The sequence below is a fragment of the Coffea arabica genome, chromosome 6e (assembly GCF_036785885.1).
Source record: "Coffea arabica cultivar ET-39 chromosome 6e, Coffea Arabica ET-39 HiFi, whole genome shotgun sequence".
Lineage (NCBI taxonomy): Eukaryota > Viridiplantae > Streptophyta > Magnoliopsida > Gentianales > Rubiaceae > Coffea > Coffea arabica.
Genome location: NC_092321.1, coordinates 21,139,613 through 21,159,734, shown reverse-complemented (window position 1 = coordinate 21,159,734; position 20,122 = coordinate 21,139,613). Strand labels below are relative to the sequence as shown.

General features: G+C 34.5%; 2 protein-coding genes and 1 long non-coding RNA gene across 3 annotated transcripts; 2 read left to right on the top strand and 1 right to left on the bottom strand.

Moving 5' to 3' along the window:
* Nucleotides 1-780: 780 nt before the first annotated feature.
* Nucleotides 781-6,700, top strand: LOC113694597 (uncharacterized). The gene is made up of 2 exons (XM_027213439.2): nucleotides 781-1,651; nucleotides 5,854-6,700. Exons 1-2 carry the CDS (start codon nucleotides 1,061-1,063, stop codon nucleotides 6,628-6,630), a joined length of 1,368 nt encoding a protein of 455 aa, XP_027069240.1. The 5' UTR covers nucleotides 781-1,060; the 3' UTR covers nucleotides 6,631-6,700.
* Nucleotides 1,245-3,436, bottom strand: LOC140010019 (uncharacterized). Its single transcript, XR_011817276.1, has 2 exons — nucleotides 3,133-3,436; nucleotides 1,245-1,717 (listed from the first exon to the last, which is right to left on the bottom strand). It is a non-coding gene; the product is annotated as an uncharacterized lncRNA (long non-coding RNA).
* A 10,613-nt stretch (nucleotides 6,701-17,313) lies between the features above and the next one.
* On the top strand, nucleotides 17,314-18,774 carry LOC113696570 (uncharacterized). Its single transcript, XM_027215968.1, has 3 exons — nucleotides 17,314-18,215; nucleotides 18,303-18,372; nucleotides 18,439-18,774. The coding sequence occupies exons 1-3, from the start codon at nucleotides 17,314-17,316 to the stop codon at nucleotides 18,772-18,774; spliced, it is 1,308 nt and encodes a 435-aa protein (XP_027071769.1).
* The last annotated feature ends 1,348 nt before the right edge of the window (nucleotides 18,775-20,122 follow it).

Below are 20,122 nucleotides of genomic sequence, written 5' to 3'. Positions count from 1 at the left end.
AAATTAACTGGCAAGTACGTGTTATGTTGATTAAGAATGAATAAATGCAATTCTAAGTTCTGACTTACATTATTTAATTAGTTAGGAAAACACGTTTTTGATGTCCCACAGAAGGACCTCATCACAAGCAGAAATTACTTGGAAACCGCCATTGAGATGCTAATTAAAATGAGTTCTGAATTCACACTTGAGGAGGAAGTACGTTGACTTGTTGAATTACACACCAGGTGCGTTATGAGAAATTTCACTCAAAGTACACTATGTAGGTTTAGCTTCAACTCGTGACAAGCAAAGATTGTTCTTTAGAAATATAAAAATACTAGTACTTTAAAGTTTTCTAGTGTTGGTGGGAGACATTCATCGTTAAACCTGACTTGTTGTGACCTTTTTTTTTTTTTTTTTTTTTGTGTGGAGGAGACATTCATTGTTGTTTATGGGTGACTAAGATTGGTCATAAGAAGTGGGATTGCTCAATAATTCATTTGCAACTGTAAACAGAGAGTATTATGTGCTAACTAATTCACATTTTAATAAATAGTACATGCTGGACCAGATCAGGCTCTCTTGGATATTGCACGGGATAGAATTTAGTTAGTGCGTACTCTCGAACAATGGTTGCGAGTTCCTTTGTCAACCGAAAAAAAAAAAGAGTACATGCTGGAATACTCTAAGAAGTCCCAGGAAAAACTTGTAACAATCGGTTTGAAATTATGCCTTCTAGAATACTTGAATCAGATCCGGGCATCCAGATAATTAACATAGATCCATACTCAAAAAATAGACAATCTAAGTCCGACCTTCGTCGAATGACAACCCTACGCACAAGTCATAACATCCTCACACGCTTGGGTGGGTCAATCATGGCCGGCACTTCGATTGAAATTACTCTGGAACAATAAGTAAACCTTGATCAGTCTTCGACTTCGTCAAGGGAAAATAAAATAACGGACTGAGAAGGACTTGATGAAAATTGATTTGACAGCTTTTGCGTAGAACTATATAACATTTGGGGTTTGCATAATCACAATTTACAAGAGAAATAAATTATTTATGAACAAGTATGGAGAGGTTGGAGATGGAGAAAAGGCTTTATGGTGCTGCCTTTGAAGGGAATGAAAACACTCTGCATGAGTTGCTTCAAGAAGACAAACGAGTTCTTGATAGAGTTTCTCTTGCTTGTTTCAATTACAACAACCCTTTACATATAGCAATAAATCGAGGGCATGAAAAATTTGTTGAAGCAATTTTGGATCATAATCCTGAGCTATTGGGGAACCTAGAAGATTCACGTCAAAAATGGTCGTCCCTTCACCTGGCATCAGCTAGAGGTCATTTGAGAATTGTTGAAGCATTGATAAGTGTTGATCCTGAGAGGTGTTTCGATTCTGATCAAGATGGCAGGAACCCTCTTCATATTGCAGCCGTCAAAGGCAAAATTGAAGTGTTGGAAGTGTTGGTTGATGCAAGGCCTTTTGCTGCCCGCGAGAAGACAAAACGTGGGGAGACCATCTTGCATTTGTGTGTGAAGTATCACCAGTTAGAGGCATTAAAGAAGTTGCTGGAGGCTGTGGATGATGATGAATTCTTGAATCAGACGGATGATGATGGCCTTACAATATTGCATTTGGCTGTTATTGGCAAGCAAATTGAGGTACGACAGTGTCATCATATTATTTTAGGTCCCCGCAAATCAGATCGTTTTCGTTGTGCTTTGTCTCTGCATAAACAAACAAAGTTTTTATGTTTTGTCTTCTAAATATAGAGGCACAAACATGTCCAATTATGACTTTAGCTCCATTTGGATGGTGTGTTTTTCAAGGGTTTGTCTAAATTTTTAGGACTTGTTTTTTGTGGCTTTATGAGTTTTTAGCAGATTATTGTAGAACTCCGTCACCTTTCACGTGCCACCCTGATCACGACACCTACGGGCAGTCACCACCCCCTCCTTTCGCTTCTTCTTTGCACCACCTTCTGTAGCTGCTGCCATCACCTCTCCCCTCCCCTGCCTTCGGTTGCCACCACCACTTCCCCTTCCCTCCTCTCTCCTCTCCTCTCTCCCTTTCCCGCTACTCCTCCTCACCACTTTCCCCTCACCCCTCGCTGCCCCCTTACCCGTCTCCTCTCTCTCTCTCTCTTTCCCATTGCCCCCTTCCTCTCTTTCAATAGCAGAGCTTGTGGTGAGGGGATGCAATGGTCAACTTTAGCATAAATCATACTCTTAGATTTACATAAGAAATATACTATGTACTTTGATTTAAAAAGTCAAACCCTTTTCTCCTATTCAACTGTCATTAATATTTGACTTGGAATAGGTCCAAAATTTTTGTTAGAGGCAATAAATAAAGTATTTTATTTTTTATGGGTAAATGTAGAATAAGGGGGGAATATATAAAACTTTAAAGGATAATCTATATAGAGAAAAGATTTTTTTTAAAAAAAATTTAGGGAGGCAATACAACTAGAAGAGAAAATTTTATGAAATTCAGGGGTGCAAATGTGGTGCAAACTTAAAAATCTTGAAAATTTTCAATGCCATTATATAATTTTATTAAATTTGAGGATGGGTAATTGCCCACCCTCAATCCTCTGTGGCTCCTTCAGTGCTCTCTTTCCCCCATCCCTCATGTAGCCCGTATTTCCGTCTCCTCATTCTCCCTTCACTGCTATCTCTCTCCCTCTCTTTTCCCCATTCCCACCAATTTCCTTCCCCCCTATCCACTCCTCCTTCCCTGCTGCACCCCACTTCCTCTTTCCCCCGTCCCGCCACCACCGCTAATATAATTGCGCGATCGAATCTGACTCAATCTATTTGCACGACCAAGTTTGAAAGATTGGGAAAGGGAGTAAGGGTCAGGGTAGCTTTGCCATCAAGTCGAATCAAGTTCAAGTAGTGCGCTACTCAATCTCTACTCGAGTAAAAATCTTGTGCTCAAACTCGTCGAATTCTTCAAAATTGAGCTCATGCTCGAGCTCGAATTTGACCAAGTGGAGCTTAATCGAGTTTAATTGAATTTTCAAATTTGATTTTTTAGTAAATTTTATAATTAAAAATTATATTATAAATACATTACTCAATAAAGCTCGACAGGTACTCGAGTTTTGATTTTTTCTACTCGAAATTGACTCGATTACCTTATTAAGTAAATCGACCTCAACTTGACCTCGATAAACACTGAATTTGAGTCGAGTTTTTGTCAAGCTACCGATGAGCCCGAGTGAAGTAGGTTGATTAAGTTACATCTCTATGTAAGGGAAGAGAGGAGAGGGAGAAAGAGGGGTGGCAAGGGGATGAGGGGAAGGAAGGAGAGATAAGGGGAGAGAAAAGGAGGAGGAAGAAATGGAAGAGAAGAGAGGAAGAGGTGGGAGGGGGCGATAGGGAGAGATAGAAATGGGGTTGGTGATGGCAATGAGAGGTACAGGTGGGGATAAGGATGGTGGTAGAAGAGAAAAATAGATATGTATCTTTAAGTGTTTTGAAGTGTATCTTTTAAAAATTTTATAGTGTTTTTAGAGTGTTGCTGATGACAAATTTATTAAAAAACTTAGCATATTAGGAACACCCTCATAAACAGAGGTGCTAAACATTGATCTTCTCAATCTCTTATGATTAAATTATAATCCCTCTTTCTCTTCACTTTTTTGTATACATTCCCTCCTTGTGTATTTCGTCCCTCTCTTGCACTCTTTTCGCACACTATATATTAATATGATATGTCATAAATCTTGAATAGTCCCTTATTACCGAATACCAAAGAATACTTAAGTAAGTTGGCAACTAGAATACAACCTAATCCTACCCTCCCTAACTTTTAAATGATTCTCACATTGCACCCCCATTTTTAATTTTTATCCACATTGCACCTTGAGCTTTTAAATTCATCCCAATTTAACACTTTGATTTATAGCATTGCTAAAATTGATATATAAACTGGATGTGCCTGCAGACTACGAACAGTTAGTCCCAAGGTCAGGTTCACATTCCACCCTTTACCTATTCTCATTTCCACTTTGTACCACAAAATTTAATTTTTCAACAAATTGGATGCAAATAGAGCGAGAAAATTTAAATTTAATTAATTGAGCTCACAAAACTTTGGAACAATTAGAAAATTATAAGAATAAAACTATTAAATATGAGCTAGCCAAGCAGTGACCCATCGATTAGTTATATATTTTTTAAAACTGCAATAGGCATATACAAAATTTTACTTGACATTTATCTTACCTTGCTACTTCAAATTAACATTATGTTCTTTGTCTTTGTATAATTATAATTACTAAATATTAATTAAACTGCAAAATGCTAAGGTACAAATCTCAAAGTGAAGAACAGGACATGTTTTGAATTTACGACTGATTAGGAGTAAAGGGCAACTTTTTTTTTTTGTTTATAAATTATTTATTTACCACTAGATAAACCTATTCAATTTTTAACAGTTCAATAGAAAATATCACAGTATTATGGCTTCAATTAACTGAGTCCAACATGGGTAGCGAAAGATATTGTTCATTAACTGCATATTGACTGGGACGTTCAGATTTGAAATCTTGTACGAGTCATATTATACATTCACTAGTGTCTTATTGAATGTTTTCAAACACATATAGTTTTAATCAACAAAAGAACTATGTAGCCAATGTGTACACATAGAATAAAAGATTTACGTAATAAGTTTAACAATTTTCGGGGTGGCGAGGTATGCCAAATATTAGATAAAAATCTATGTACATAGTGCGCAATTTAGAGATTTTTAAGGACACATTAAAACAAACTTAGCCAGTGAGGTGTGTCCAAGTAGAGTTTTAATGGTGCAAAGTGGAAGTGGGTTATAAGTTAGGGGTGCAAATTGAAGTTTGACTTGGTTTAATAATAGGTGTATGGTGTGCACAGATGAAAATTTTAGTAATTTTCTTAACATTGTTAATGATTGGCCTAAAATGCAACAAATCTAAAAATTTCAGGTACAATGTATCTAAAATTGAAATTGGTGGTGTCACAAATTAGAGGTTATAATCTGGAGTGAGCTCGTTTTATTTTGAGGTACATAATATGGACGTCCACCCGTACTTTTTCAAAATAAACAATCTTGCCAACAATTTCTCAAGTCATTACCCAATAGTGTCAGAAGAATGTCATTCAAAATTGGCTTCATAAAAGTTCTCTTAAGGTTGCACATTATTTAGGTTGTATGCAAGAAAGGTGGGGGATAGTATAGAGTAGATTGATGAAATTCCTACCTCCTGTGACGACCCCACCGTACCAGAGGCGTACCAAAGGGTTTAGCGGATCGTCTGCCTAATTCGCACCAGGACTCGATACCTAAAAATGAGAAAATAGATTTTACGCTAAAAGAGAGTTCTATTTACACTATTACGTCTTCAAAAGTTGTATAAAACTACTACATCAAGCCATATACACCACTAGTACCAGATTTTAAAACAAAAACAAAATAAATAAACCTTAATATCCTCTTTGAAAAAAAAACAATATCCTAAAATTTGGTGTATCACACCTCCTGTGTTTGCAGGGGCTTGGCCAAAATGAAGTAATGAGAATTGGAGTTTTTCTGACAAAAGGTAAAAACAATTGGCATCATAGCACTAGTCTAATCCTTATTCTTCGTAAGCCATTTTTACTTGAAGATTGTAATGCAATTTTTACTAGAATTTTAGCAGATTAAACCCATCATAGACTTCAGTGATTAACTTCTATCCAAGGACCTTTAATTTCCATCCTTAAATGCAGGAATTTTAGGATATTTTTCAATTCACTCTATCGATAACAAAGGAGAATACCAATTAATTAAACCTAATTGTAGCACTTGTCTAATGCTGATATTGTGCTTGCAACAGATCATCAATTACTTGCTCACTACCAGAATAGAACTCAATGCTAGGAATGCAAAAGGGCAGACAGCATTGAACATGGTTCCACAAAATCCCAAGGATAGGCAAAAGGAGATCGAAAACTCTCTTCGACAAGCAGGTGCCTTAACCGCTGATGAAATCACAAATCAGCAATCAAATTTTGATCAAGGAAAGTGGCTGGAACAGAAAATTAAAGCACTAATGGTAGTGGCATCCCTTATTGCAAATATGGCTTTCCAAGCTGGGATAACCCCCCCCGGAGGAGTTTGGCAAGATGATCAAACAGAACATTCTCAAGAAAATCCTTCGCTAAATAATGCACATGATGCAGGACAATCCATCATGGCTTATCACAAGATTCAGTTTTATCGATTTTTCATTGGTTTTAACACCATCGCATTTGTTTCATCTCTGGGCACAATCTCGCTGCTTATCAGTGGGCTTCCCTTCAGGCGCAAGGTCTTCATGTGGATCTTGAATGGCGTCATGTGGTTAACTGCAACTTCAATTCTATTGAGTTATGGAATATCAGTAGCCTTTGTCACACCAGAGTCTACAAAACAAAGACCTGGTAATGTTGCAGTTGTTGCATGGAGTTTTGTGATAGCAATCTATCTTCTGGGAATAGCAGCAGCCTACTCCACAAATAAGTGGTGGAAGCTCCCTGGAAGAATAAAATGGAGATCAAGAAATAGTGTGAGTGCAGTGGTTGAAAATCACAGAAATGGTAATGTAGTAGAGCTTCAAATTCACTCTTCATAACTAATTCCTCCCTTTCTGTTTTTTTAAAAAAATTAATGAGAGATTCTATAGTCCCATCAGGGTACCATAGATTTAGGTGTATATCCAACATTAAATTAATATTAACCTGAAGACGTTGTTGTACTCTTATAGGATTAAAGAATTTGCTAATAAAACAGCTCTATCAAGTAAGTGACTTCATCTCTATTGTTTCAATGTATTCGACAGTGTAATTTTGTCCATTCATCATCAACATCTTGAGATCTTTTTTTTTTTTTTTTTCGTTTCTTCCTTTCTTTTTCAAGCCCAGAAAGCATAAAGTTTAGTTGTTGCACTGAGTGTGGTACATTATACTTTGGGACATCAATTGATTGAAGTTTCCGGGCAACCATTTTCAGGCATGCATTAAATTGTGCTCTTGCTAAAATCAGGTACAATTAGCCACCAAAACCTGTACTAGGAGTCCAACTATGCAATTCCTCACCTATCTACTTCCTTGTACATCATTTTAAGTTTTCAATGTAATTTGGATTTTTCTAAGGGGTGTTCTTGGGGCATTGCCCTTTAATACTCAGTTTGCATCATCTAGAAGAAAAATTCCTATTGATTGCCTTCTATTGGCAAACTAAACCAAATCTAAAAGTATTTATTTATTAGTTTTATTGGAGTTAGATTTTTAGTAGTTGTGTGATTTAGGAATTTATATTTTATTTGATAATTTTTTATGTAAGTGATTTCTTTCCTAACAAGTCTAGTAGATTATAAATAGAACATTATTTAGAATTTTTTTAGAGAGAGTCTAGAAGAGTTTGTCAGGTTTTCTATTGTGGTGTGACTTTTTTCATTGTTTGATATTTCAATAATATTGTGAATTGATTATTTTCTTCTCTCTTACATATATTTTGAGTGTTTGTTTTATCCCTTCAATTCTGTAACCTTGCACACATTGATTATTATTAGAACCCTAAAATTTGGGTTCTACAATTGGAATCAGAGCCAAACTATGAGGTTAGTCCTGGGCATTTCTGTTGTCAAAGAATTAGGCACAAAGTTGCCAAAAAATATTTAATTAATCAAGTTAGACCACAAAGTTGGTCCTGAAGTGTGTAGTTGGTGAAGAATTTGAACCTAAGATTGGTCCAAAAATTAGTAGATTGTTGCAGGTGTGAAGACAGAGATCAAAGAAGAATCTTGTTATATTTGTTGATTGCTGTGGGTTGTCAGATTAAATGATTTGATTGGGCAATCAACCACAGAGGCCGGGAAAATTTGATAGAAGGGATAGAAAATTTTAATTAGGTATATGAATTGTTAAATAATGGCAGAATATTATAGGAATCTGATTGATGGTGAAAAATTCAAACAATGTAATTTGGATGATATTCTTTATTGGTTTGATGTAAATGAGTTGGGAAAACATGTTTTCAAGAAGAAGGTACGATTATTCTTTCAAGGGATGCATAAAACAATGGCAGAAAGTATTTACAAAACTTTTGTTCATCGAGCTAAATACCTTGGAGATTTTAGAAAGATATTTACTATGTTTTGCAGACGATTGAGAAAAATTATGCTTTCAACCTGAAGTTTGGTTGTTGGTATTGGTTTGTGGATTTTAAGAATGATAGATTTGTTGATGATATGGGTGATATTGAAATTTTGAATCAGTTGATAGTTTTGATTTGCATACCTTATTTGGAAAAATTGGGAGCAATGAAGAAAAGTTTGATTTGGTATGTGAAGAAAAAACAATTGTTGAAAATTTTATTGGTTTGGACTGTCTTCAAGATGATGGAAAGATATTTGATTTGATAGATACGAATTTCATCGGAGTTCAAAAATATTTGCTCCAAAAGAGTTGATTGATAGTATAAAAATTTTGAATGCCTGTAATAGTGGTTATTTTGAATTATTTACAGTTGATAATTCTGGCAAGAGAGTAATCTATGATTTTGTATTTTTGGGCACCTACATTGGTGATAAATATGGTGAATCTAGTGATGAATAGGTTCGTATGAGTGACTACTTTGATAAAAAAGAAATTGCTGAGAAATTTTTTGTAAAATGCAAAGTGCGTCCACTACCACATGTAAAAATGAATTTAATAACTGGTAACAAGATAGAGTTATATGCCAGTTGTACTGCGACAGAGATTTGCATAGAAATTGTTGTTTGAGATGATGTTAGACCTGTATCAATGGAGAGTTTGGTTTAAAGGAGGCAATGTTGGCAAACTAAACCAAACTTAGAAGTATTTATTTATTAGTTTTATTGGAAATAGGTTTTTAATAGTTGTGCAATTAAGGAATTTGTATTTTATTTGATAATTTCTTATACAAGTGGTTTCTTTCCTAACAAGTCTGGTAGATTATAAATAGGACATTATTTAGAATGTTTTTTAGAAAGAGAGTCTATAAGAATTTGTCAAGTTTTCTATTGTGTGGTAACTTTCTTTATTGTTTGACATTTTAATAATGTTGTCAATTGATTATTTTCTTATCTCCCACATATACTTTGAGTGTTTGTTTTATCCCTTCAATTCTGTAATCCTGCACGCATTGATTATTATTAGAACCCTAAAATTTGGGTCCTAAACCTTCTCTTGCTTTTATTCACTTCTTTGATGCAGATTCACATTTTCAAAAATTGTTTTAAATGATGTCGATTTACCGACCGGGAGTTAGATGATCCTGGACTAAAGTCTCAAGACTCCTCAGTTAATAATGTTACTTATTGGGCCGTCAATTGTTGATTTTTGACAGGTTGTCGAGCCTGTGTAATAATAAATACCTGCTCAAACAAAATATAATTTCTGTAGATAGTGATAAGCAGAGTTGAATCCACAGGGACTGGGGATATTTGTTTCTTTTGAAATTCAAATTAATAAAAGGGGTTTTTTTAATAAAAATGACAATAATTAAATGGTTCAAATAAAAATAAATAGCCAACCAAAAATTAAATGACAAAGTATTAAAAATAAATTAATAATAACTAAGTTCTAGCCAAGAAATAACTTCGGCAACAGTTCACTTAATTGATCATCGATGCAAAGGTAAGTCCAATTATTGACTAATAAATAAGTTATAACAGCCACACAAGCGATGACAATCAACTCCTCCTTACTGTGTCGGTGATTAAGGTACGCCCGTTAATCACTACTCTAATCGAGAAATAATCCTAGGTATGCCTGTTAGATTTAATTCCCCAATTGCCTTACGTATTAGAGAAGCCCTATTCTAATCAAATAACACACTATCAGGGTTATTTTAGATTAGCCCGCTTATTCCCCTCACACAAACTCAATTATGCCAGTTGTCATTATTTTAAAACAATTAAACAATTACGAATTTTAACGCTTCAATTGACATTAGGTTGCTAAATTAATTCAACGTCCGGGCCCAAGATACTTAATTAATAAAACAACCATAAGCACTACAATTAGAGAATATGCAAATACCAGTAACTAAGAGGAATAAATAAAATTAATTCGATCTCACAATTTTTAGATGAACCAAAGCCTCCGTTGTTCCTTGACTAGAAAAAGAGATTTAGTTCATCTCCGTCGAAACAATCTCACGCAAAATTGCAGAAATAATTGTTGAGTGCATCGTCCTCAATTGAGATGAAAAATCCAATGGAATTAAGAATAAAACAAAAGAACTGCCAAGTCGAAAGAATGACTAATTGTTCCTGCCTAATTGCCCCCTTATACACGGCTTCTCAAAAGAATTAAAAAAGAAGACTCCTAATCCCTTGATGGTCTACCGTACTTCAACTATTGGATAAGGAAACAACCTCAGTTTGGACTCTTGTTTCCTTTTTCTACTCAAACTCTCCTGTCAACTACCATCAAAATTGATTTGACGAATCCCTCATTAATCGAGGGAGTATAGTTTGGCAATTTCGGCATGGTTTGTAGCCCACTTTGCAATGCTGGATGTCCCAGAGCCAATATAATGAGAGATCTGCGCCTTTTTATCACTTTTCATTCTGACTCCTTGTGACATGCACAAATTTCCAAAAGTGAATAAAATCTACCAATTAGTGCACATTTGGTAAGGTACTAGGGGGAAATTAATTATAAAATAATTGACAAAATTGCACCCTATCAATTTTACTGACAAATTATTTGAAGCAAGTGATGCAAGTCTCATTAGAGATCTAAGGGCAAAATGCCCCAATGGTTCTCAAACTACTACAAAATTTAACTTTTGGCCCTCCAACTATTAATTGATAAGTTTCAACTCTTCAACTAATTAAAACATATAATTCTAAGCCTTTCGTCAACTTGAGTCATTATATTTAACAGCAATAGCATGACATGTGCAGTAGTGGCATTCAAACTATTATAAAGTTCAACTTTTGGCTCTCCAACTATTAATTGATAAAATTTATCCTTCCAACTAATTAAAATGTATAATCCTAACTCTTTCTTCAACTTGAGTCATTATGTTGAATAGAAACATCACCACATACACAGGGGCATAATCGAGGGGTATTTTTGTCTTCACAGGACATGTGTTAGGGTAAAATTGTTTTTACCTCTGTTTGATTCATAAACTAATTTATCAAAATCTCCAATTGTTGAACTTGACCAAAATCAATTGAAAACCCAAAACCCTAAATAGAGAAATTCAAGCTAGGATAGGCAGCTTGAAAAAAATTGAGTTGTCTCCATTTGAAATTTAACTCGATTTTCTGATTTTATTCTAGGTTCTTAGAATCATGTGCTTCTCTTAATGACGTAAATCTATCATACATTTAATTTTTTGGAAATATTCCAATAAGTCTTGGTTCCCTTTCAAACTTGAACTTTCTAAATCTCTCAAATAATTAATTCTCTGGTGATATTCCTCTGAACTTTATATCATTGCATCTATACCTTCTTGATTTGTCAAATAATAGGTTGGTTAGGTACATCCCCGACATTACAATATAACGACTCAAGTTGAGGGAATGGTTAGGATTATACATTATAATTAGTTGGAGAGTTAAAACTTATCAGTTAATAGTTAGAGGACCAAAAGTTGAACATTTTAATAGTTTGAGGGCCACTGGGACATTTTGCCTATCTCATGAATTCTGTAGCTTTGTTAAACATAACGACTCAAGTTGAGGGAAGAGCTAGAATTATATGTTTTTATTAGTTGGAAGGCTAAGACTTGTCAATTAATAGTTGGAGGGCCAAAAATTAAATTTCGTAATAGTTTGAGAGCCATTGAGGCATTTTGCTCTAGATATAAACGACAGAAAACAAATTTATTTTAAGTCGTCTAAGTCGGGGTTTTGGATTTATTGTTATTAAAACTGTTGGCAAGAATGAAAATTGTAATTTTCTTGTATACATGAAATTATTCTGGTGATTTCGCTAAGAACAACCAAGGTGAATTTGAGCTTGAACAGGTAAACACATTTGAGCATTTCAATCAAAGAGCTTGCAGAGAAATTGTTCATAAATTTGTTAGCCATCACGTTTGAAGGTGAAATTAAAGTACAATGTGTCACACACCATGCATAACGTAACAATTTTTGTGGATTTATACTTATGAGGGCATTGAACTTGACCCTATACAACCGGTTGAATTGTGTTACACATCATGCATAAGCAATTTTTAGTCAATCTTTTCTAAGAAGACCAAGTTCAGGTAGCTCTTATAATTTGATAATCCGCTATTTGATGTGGAAATTTCTTGTGTTAATTGTTTTTTAATCCGTATGCCTAGTAGGTTTTAATACATAGGGTGCTGGTTACTGTATTTTTTCTAAGAAAGCCAAGCTGTCCTTGTAGTACTTGCGGAAAACAACCATTTTGAATATGTTCTTAGGAGCTAATACTGAAAATCCAAATTTAACATGGACTAGTGCAAAAACACACAGGAAGTGGAACTATCAAGAATAAAATAAAACGAAACAAAAGCTTTCAACATACTTAGGCCCTGAAAACCAGCAGTTAGCCTTGCGTAACTAATATGCCTACAGAACCTCGATGAGGCCTTTTGCAAAAGGCAATCACACTTGAGGTTTTTCTGATTTTATATTTTTAATTTTTGAGAAAATCAGAATTATGTATTAGGAATCAAATGGCTATAGAAAGATATGGCAACGCCTAAAGTAGTCATTAAAACACTACCAGATCTAGAGATTGAGAGTTGAGGGTGGACAGGTGGGAGGGCAATACTATGAAAGATGTACACTTGAGGGGATACTTTTATATTTTTCCAAAAATTTTGGAGCATACTACAATTTTTACAAGGATGAAACTGAAAACTTATTAATACTTTAAAGAGATGCAGAAGGATATCCAAAATCTTGGATTTAGCTACCCCTCCCCACCCCCTATGGATCTGCCAGTGAATTAAACACAAAGAAACTCTCCTGTGACCAAACTTGCCAATTAGAAATGCTAGTGGAGGCTGGATTAAGGGCTTTGCAAGAAATTTGAGTCATATGACAAATCTTATGGCTGAATCTTGGGGACTAAGAGATGGTCTCGAACTGGGACAGCTTCTTAACATTAATAAGTTAATCATTGAATTTGATTGTAAAAATTTGCTGTTGCTTTTGAAAGAAACTAATCAAATCAGACATGATCTTGCTCCTGTACTTAGCGAGTGTTGGGCTTTACTTATTAGATTTCAGCAAGTCCAAATTAGACATATGTATAGAGGCAAATCGCTGTGCGAATATGCTTGCATAGATGGGGGAAAAATTTTGGTACTCTATACTCATTATTAAAATGTGAATTAGCTTGCCAGTACAGCACATAATTATTACCTGTTTACACTGCAACTGAATTATTGAGGAATCTCAGTTTTTATGACCAACCTTAATCTTCCTAAACAAGTGATATTCTTTGGAATATTTTTATAAGTAAATTTTATATATATTGACAATATATATATATATATATATATATATATATATATATATATATATATATATATATATATATATTATCATCGTTGGATCCATGATATATGACAGTGAAAGTGTACAAAAAATGTACTTTGTGTTAAATCCCAAATATTTAAAGGAGAAACTATAGCACATATATAGATAAGTTCAAGGTACGATGATCAAACTCATGGATCAGAGAAATCTTTAACGAAGTTATGAATCTTATACATGATTAGTGAGCTTATCCTTATATTATGGAGCTTTACATAATTGATATATAAACGATTTTGATTATGTTCATACGTTCTTGTAATTACTGATTCATCGTATTATCATCTCACCTAAGAAGAAGAATTAAGAAACCTTATTACTGACCAATGGTAGGACGGGTGACTCGTACATTTAAACATAGACTTTGGTTTTTCTCTCCACTTGCCCGAGTTTATCTTATTTCACCAGGGATGGTAATCGGTTGGCAGTGGGGCGGGGGCTAACTTCCCCCGCGCTAGTTCCATCCCCCGCCACCTGTGCACCCATCCCCACCTCGCCTTGCTACCCCTGGACGCTCGAGACTGTAAATTTCAACCTACAAAATTTATTGAAACACTGTAAGACTTCAAAAAAAAAGAGTATATACGCATTTCTAAAGTCTTAAAATTATTTGAAACATATTCAAATACTCCTTTTATGTTGATAAGCAAAATTTACAAAAGAAAGGGTATAATTACTGATAGTGTTTTTGAGAGTATTGGTGTGTATTTTGCTATTCACTAGTATTCTTTTAGTCTAAAGCAGTCCCAGTGTCAACCAATGCTTAGCACTTTTTATGCGGATTGTTTTACCTCTTAGTAGTGTAATAGAATTGTTAGTCATTAATGTACCAAACTAAGTGACAAACTATATTATAATAGACTTGTGAATGATCACTGTATTAGATGAAGTGGACTTTCTTGGTGATTTAGTAGTTAGTTGAAACAAGATTTAACCTTTTTTTTCTCTTTGATTAAATTAATTTATGTATTTGAGGATAAATATACTAATAATAGTAACAGTAAAAGGAAGCTTAGGATATATGTATTAATAGGTTATATATATATTTATTTATTTATTTATAAAATACTAATTTAGAATGGGGAACTAATTTGAAGCTGGGTAAGGGGCGAAGGAAGGGGGGAGAATTTTCACTCCCATCCATATTTCTGCCCTGCATTTTTGTTGGTTTTTAAGGGTATAAATTAAAAAAAAAACACCTTAGTTAATGTTGCAAAAAACATGGCTTCCTTTCCATTCATCAATTTCCCATTTTATAGAGGTAGAATAACAAGCTAACTGCAAATATCTCCTAACAAATCTTAACCAAAAATTCTTGTTAACAACTTAACATAATCTTCTGCTAACAAATTTCCAAAACAATCTTAACAAAATTCTAAAAATTCTAACAAACTAGAAATAACCAAATACAAAAAATGTTGAACAATTCCTAATAATTATATTTATTCAACAACTATTTTATTTGTCCTAGTGCTAGAAAATCTAGAAAAATCTGCAAAGAAATTGCATATTCCGACACTCCTCCTTGTTATTTATGCTGCAGATTTTGAATTGTCTTCTCTAATCTTTGAACCTTATTTTGGTCTAGACTTTTGTAAGAAGTTCTACAACTGATGATTAGTCTTGCAATAAATTTCTTCTTTTTAATTTTTATGCAAGTTGAAGATTAGCCTTGCAACAAACCACTTCTTTTGGTTTCTTATACCAAACTCTAAATAAAAGATGGCTTTTTTGATGTATCCAAATAGCTTCTTATAGTAAAGTGGAACACCCTTCTACAATATTTGAATCCATAAAGAAAATATATAACACATAAAATGCTTATTATGAGATATATATAAAAACAAGTCCTACTACTTCTATATGGTTCTTCACAAATTTTTTCATCATCATCATCCTTGAATTTTTGATGAATCCTCACAATATAGGCTCCTTTGATCGACTTATCAATGATCTCCCCTTAAATTTTATTAGTATTTGAATTCTTAATTTCATCATGTTTCACTTTAGAATTGTAAAAGTCTAACCAATTCATAGTAAAACTTTTCCTTTTCATTTTAATTGAGAATAATTTATTCTCAATCAAATTATAAGTCATTATCCTTTTGAAAAACGGTATAAAAAATTATACGTGAATGTTGGTCTTGGATGTTTGTCTAACTGCAATTCTATGGTTTATAAGTTGTGTATCTATCAGTTATTCAAATAGTGGTAAAACAAAATTTGTTTCCACCATAAGTAAGTCAAAGATTATTGGCTACCAAATAAGTCCAGAATTTAATGGCCCAAATTTGGTAAGTTTCACTACTAAAAGTTGAAGCATTTGACAAAATGTTCCTTCCTGTCATGAGTTTGAACTGATAAAGGATCGAATGCACTCACTTTCAAAAAATAACACAAGCCATTAAGATATAGGCTCTTGATACTACTTTATTGGTTTTTTAGTACATAAACTAAGAAACAACACCCCTTAGCTAGTGTTGCAAAATAATGGCTTATTTTTCATTCATCAATTTCCCTTTTTATAGAGGTAGAATAACAAAACAATCACAAATATCTCCTAACAAATCTTAACCAAAAAATACTTATTAACAACTCAACACAATCTTCTGCTAAAAAATCTCCTAAACAATCTTAACAAAATTTTGAAAATTCTAACAAACTAGAAATAACCAAATACTAAAAATATGGAACAACTCCTAATAATTAGATTTATTCAACAACTATTTTATTTATCCTAGTGCTAGAAAATCTAGAAAAATCTGCAAAGAAGTTGCATATTCCAATAGTTTTTTTCTTGTTTCATTTGTCCCCCGTGGAGCGGATACTCGCAGAGACTTGTCCTCATTGTTATTCCTTTATTTCATACTAAAGTAAATAATATAGAGAGCTTGGGGATGGAAGATCAAGACACTAATTGCTTTATCAAGCTCCTTCAATTGGTATAAGGTATGTCTTAATTTGGTACTCCACAATTATGAGTCATAATTGAAATCCTAATATCTCCCTTTTATTCCTAACACCTGGTGTCAGTACTGAGGTTGAACTTGTGACTTTGTTATTCTCAACAAAAAAAAAACTTGTGGCTTTGTTGGGGGTTCTTCTAAGAGCTCTAAGGCTCGGAGTCTAAGATGGTTAATCTGGGCCAAGGTGAGTATCTTCAAACAAAAGGAAAGCCTAAGTTCCTTGCAAATGTGCTAAAAACATGAAGGATTAAATACCAAAAAAATTGTTTGTGATTTGATAAATGATCAATTTAATATCCTCTGGTTTGAAATCTATACTATAACTCTTTGTTATTTTGAATAAATTAGAAATTGGATAGCAAGCATTAAATTTGCCATTGTGGATTCCACTTTATTTAGTTATTTTTGTTGAAAATTTTATTTATGTTATTGTTAAATTTGTTTTTCAAATGGAGTCAATCATTTAGTGGCCTAGAGTTTAGGAATTTGCTGTACGTTGGAGTCTTTCAGTTTTGATTTAGTCAGCAGATTTAGTGGCTTATTGGTCTAGTCTTTAGGAGTAGTTGGGTTATGGAGAAGGTGCCAAATATGGGACCTAATCTTTAGGGATTTCAGTTGTGCATTTTGCCTATTTAAAGGCTCCAAAGGTTTTGAGTAAAACAGATCTTGGGCCACAGTACTACTATTATCTTTTCTGCAAATCTCTTATCAGTGGCATCAGAGCTACAAGACTCCTGAGACCTGAGAGTGAAACACTTGAAATTATCTACTCTTTCCCCACTAACCTCTCCAAATGGCCAATGATTTAAATTTTGTGCAAGCTGTCATCCCTTGCTTTGATGGTCATTATGACCACTGGAGCATGCTCATGGAAAATTTTTTACGGTCCAAAGAATATTGGTTAGTGGTTGAATCCGGAATTCAAGAGCCACCAGTAGGTGCAGCCGTGACAGATGCACAGAAAACAGACATTGAAGCTAGAAAGCTCAAAGACTTGAAAGTGAAGAACTATCTCTTCCAGGCTATTGATCGTCCCATCTTGGAGACTATTCTTTGCAAAGATACATCTAAGGATATTTGGAATTCAATGAAGAAAAAATATCAAGGCTCTTCTAGAGTGAAGCGTGCACAGCTTCAAGCCTTGAGGAGGGATTTTGAAGTTTTACAGATGAAGGATGGGGAATCTGTTACAAGTTTTTTTAAAAGGTCAATGGAAATTGTAAATAAAATGAGATGCTATGGAGAAGAGATTAAAGATGTTAACATAGTAGAGAAAATTCTGCGTTTTATGACGCGAGAATTTAACTACGTTGCTTGCTCAATTGAAGAGTCAAATGACATAGATGACCTCTCTCTTGATGAATTGCAAAGCTCTTTGTTAGTCCATGAACAGAAGATGAACCGAAGCTCAACAGCAGAGGAACAAGCTTTAAAAGCTTCTACCAATACTCGTTCCAACAGCTCGAGAGGAAGAGGCAGAGACCGAGGAAGAGGGAGGGGAGATCAAGATCATGAAAAATCTAAGGTAGAGTGCTTTAGATGTCACAAATATGGTCATTATGTTTCTGAATGTTTCACTGAGCTGCCAAACTATAAAGAAAGAGAGGAGAACTCAAATTTTGCGAAAGAAACGAATGAACCAGAAACTTTGTTGATGACTGTCCATGAAAGAAAAAAGATTGAGTCTAATATTTGGTATGTCGATATAGTCTGCAGCAATCACATGAGTGGAAGTAAGTCTTCTTTTTTGAATCTAAATAAAAGTTTTCACTCTACTATCAGTTTTGGTGATTTCTCTACTGTGAAAGTGATGGGAAAAGGTGATGATCAGATACATACTAAGAATGGTCTTGTGAAAACAATTTCTAATGTGTTGTATGTTCCTGACTTGAAAAGTAATTTGTTGAGTGCTGGTTAGTTGCAAGAAAAGGGGTATGTCATTACAATTAAGAAAGGTGCTTGTGAAATTTATGATCCTGATAGAAGAAGTCCTATTGTGATTGTCCAGATGAGTTCTAATAGGTTATTTCCAATGAAGATTGAAAGCATTCAATCTTGTTTGATGGCTGAAGTAAAGGACCTCTCATGGTTGTGGCATTTTTGTTATGTCCACTTAAGTTTTGGTGGACTGAGGGCTCTGCAACAGAAAACCGTGGTGACAAGGCTTCCGGAAATTACTGTTCCCTCCCTAGTTTGTGAAGAATGTGTTGTCAGCAAACAACATTGTTCTCAGTTTCCCAAAGGGAAGTCTTGAAGAGCAAATGATGTGTTAGAGCTAGTGCATTCAGATATTTGTGGCCCAATAAACCCATCTTCTAATAGAGGTAAAAGATACTTAATTACCTTCATTGATGATTTTTCAAGAAAAATGTGGGTTTATTTTTTACAAGAAAAATCAGAAGCTCTTACTATGTTTAAAAGCTTCAAAGCTCTTGTGCAAAATGAAGCAAGCAAGATTATTAAGTCTCTTCGAACTGATCGGGGTGGAGAGTATTGCTCAAAAGAATTTGAAGGTTTTTGCATGCAACATTGCATTCGAAGAGAACTTACAGCTGCATATACATCACAACAAAATGGTGTATCGGAGCGGAAGAACAGAACAATTCTTAATATGGTGAGAACTCTATTAACAAGAGGAAGAGTTCCAAAGACCTTTTGGTCGGAAGCTGTAAACTGGAGTATTCATGTTTTAAACAGAAGTCCAACTTTTGCTGTTCAAAACAAGACTCCTGAAGAGGCTTGGAGTGGAAGAAGACCAATTGTAGATCACTTTAGAATCTTTGGCTGCCTTGCTTATGCCCATATCCCGAATGCGAAAAGGAAAAAACTTGTTGACAAAGCTGAGAAATGCATCTTTCTTGATGTAAGTGAATCCTCCAAAGCCTATAAATTATTCAACCCATTGACGAAGAAGATTGTGACCAGCAGGGATGTTGTTTTTGAAGAAGAGAGCACCTGGGATTGGGATGGGCAGCAGCCTAAACAAGTCCTTTATGATGATGATGCTAAACAGGAGCAAGTTCCAGCACTTGTCATGCCACAAAAATTCTTCAGATACAACTCAAACAGCCACTAAAATTTCACAACTATTTGCTGAAGTAAATGAAGAAGGAGCCCAGTCAGTTGGTCCAGTTAGAAGAAGGCTGCTTGGATGGAAGATTATGAGGTAACTGGGTTAAGTAATCCAATTACTCATTTTGCTTTGTTCGCAGATTATGATCCTACAACTTTTGAGAGTGCCATCAAAGAAGAAAAATGGCAAAAGGCAATGGATGATGAAATCAATTCAATTGAGAAGAATGACACTTGGGAGCTGTGTGATCTTCCTAAGGGGCACAAAATCATTGGTGTAAAATGGGTCTTTAAGACAAAACTAAACAAAAATGGTGGTGTTGACAAGTACAAAGCACGCCTGGTGGCAAAAGGATACAAACAGCAGTACGAGGTTGATTATACAGAAGTATTTTCTCTAGTTGCAAGACATGACACGATCAGATTGGTGGTTGCATTAGCAGCGCAAAATTCTTGGCCTATCTTCTATCTAGATGTCAAATCAGCATTCTTGCATGGGTATTTGGAGGAGCAGGTATTTATTGAGCAAC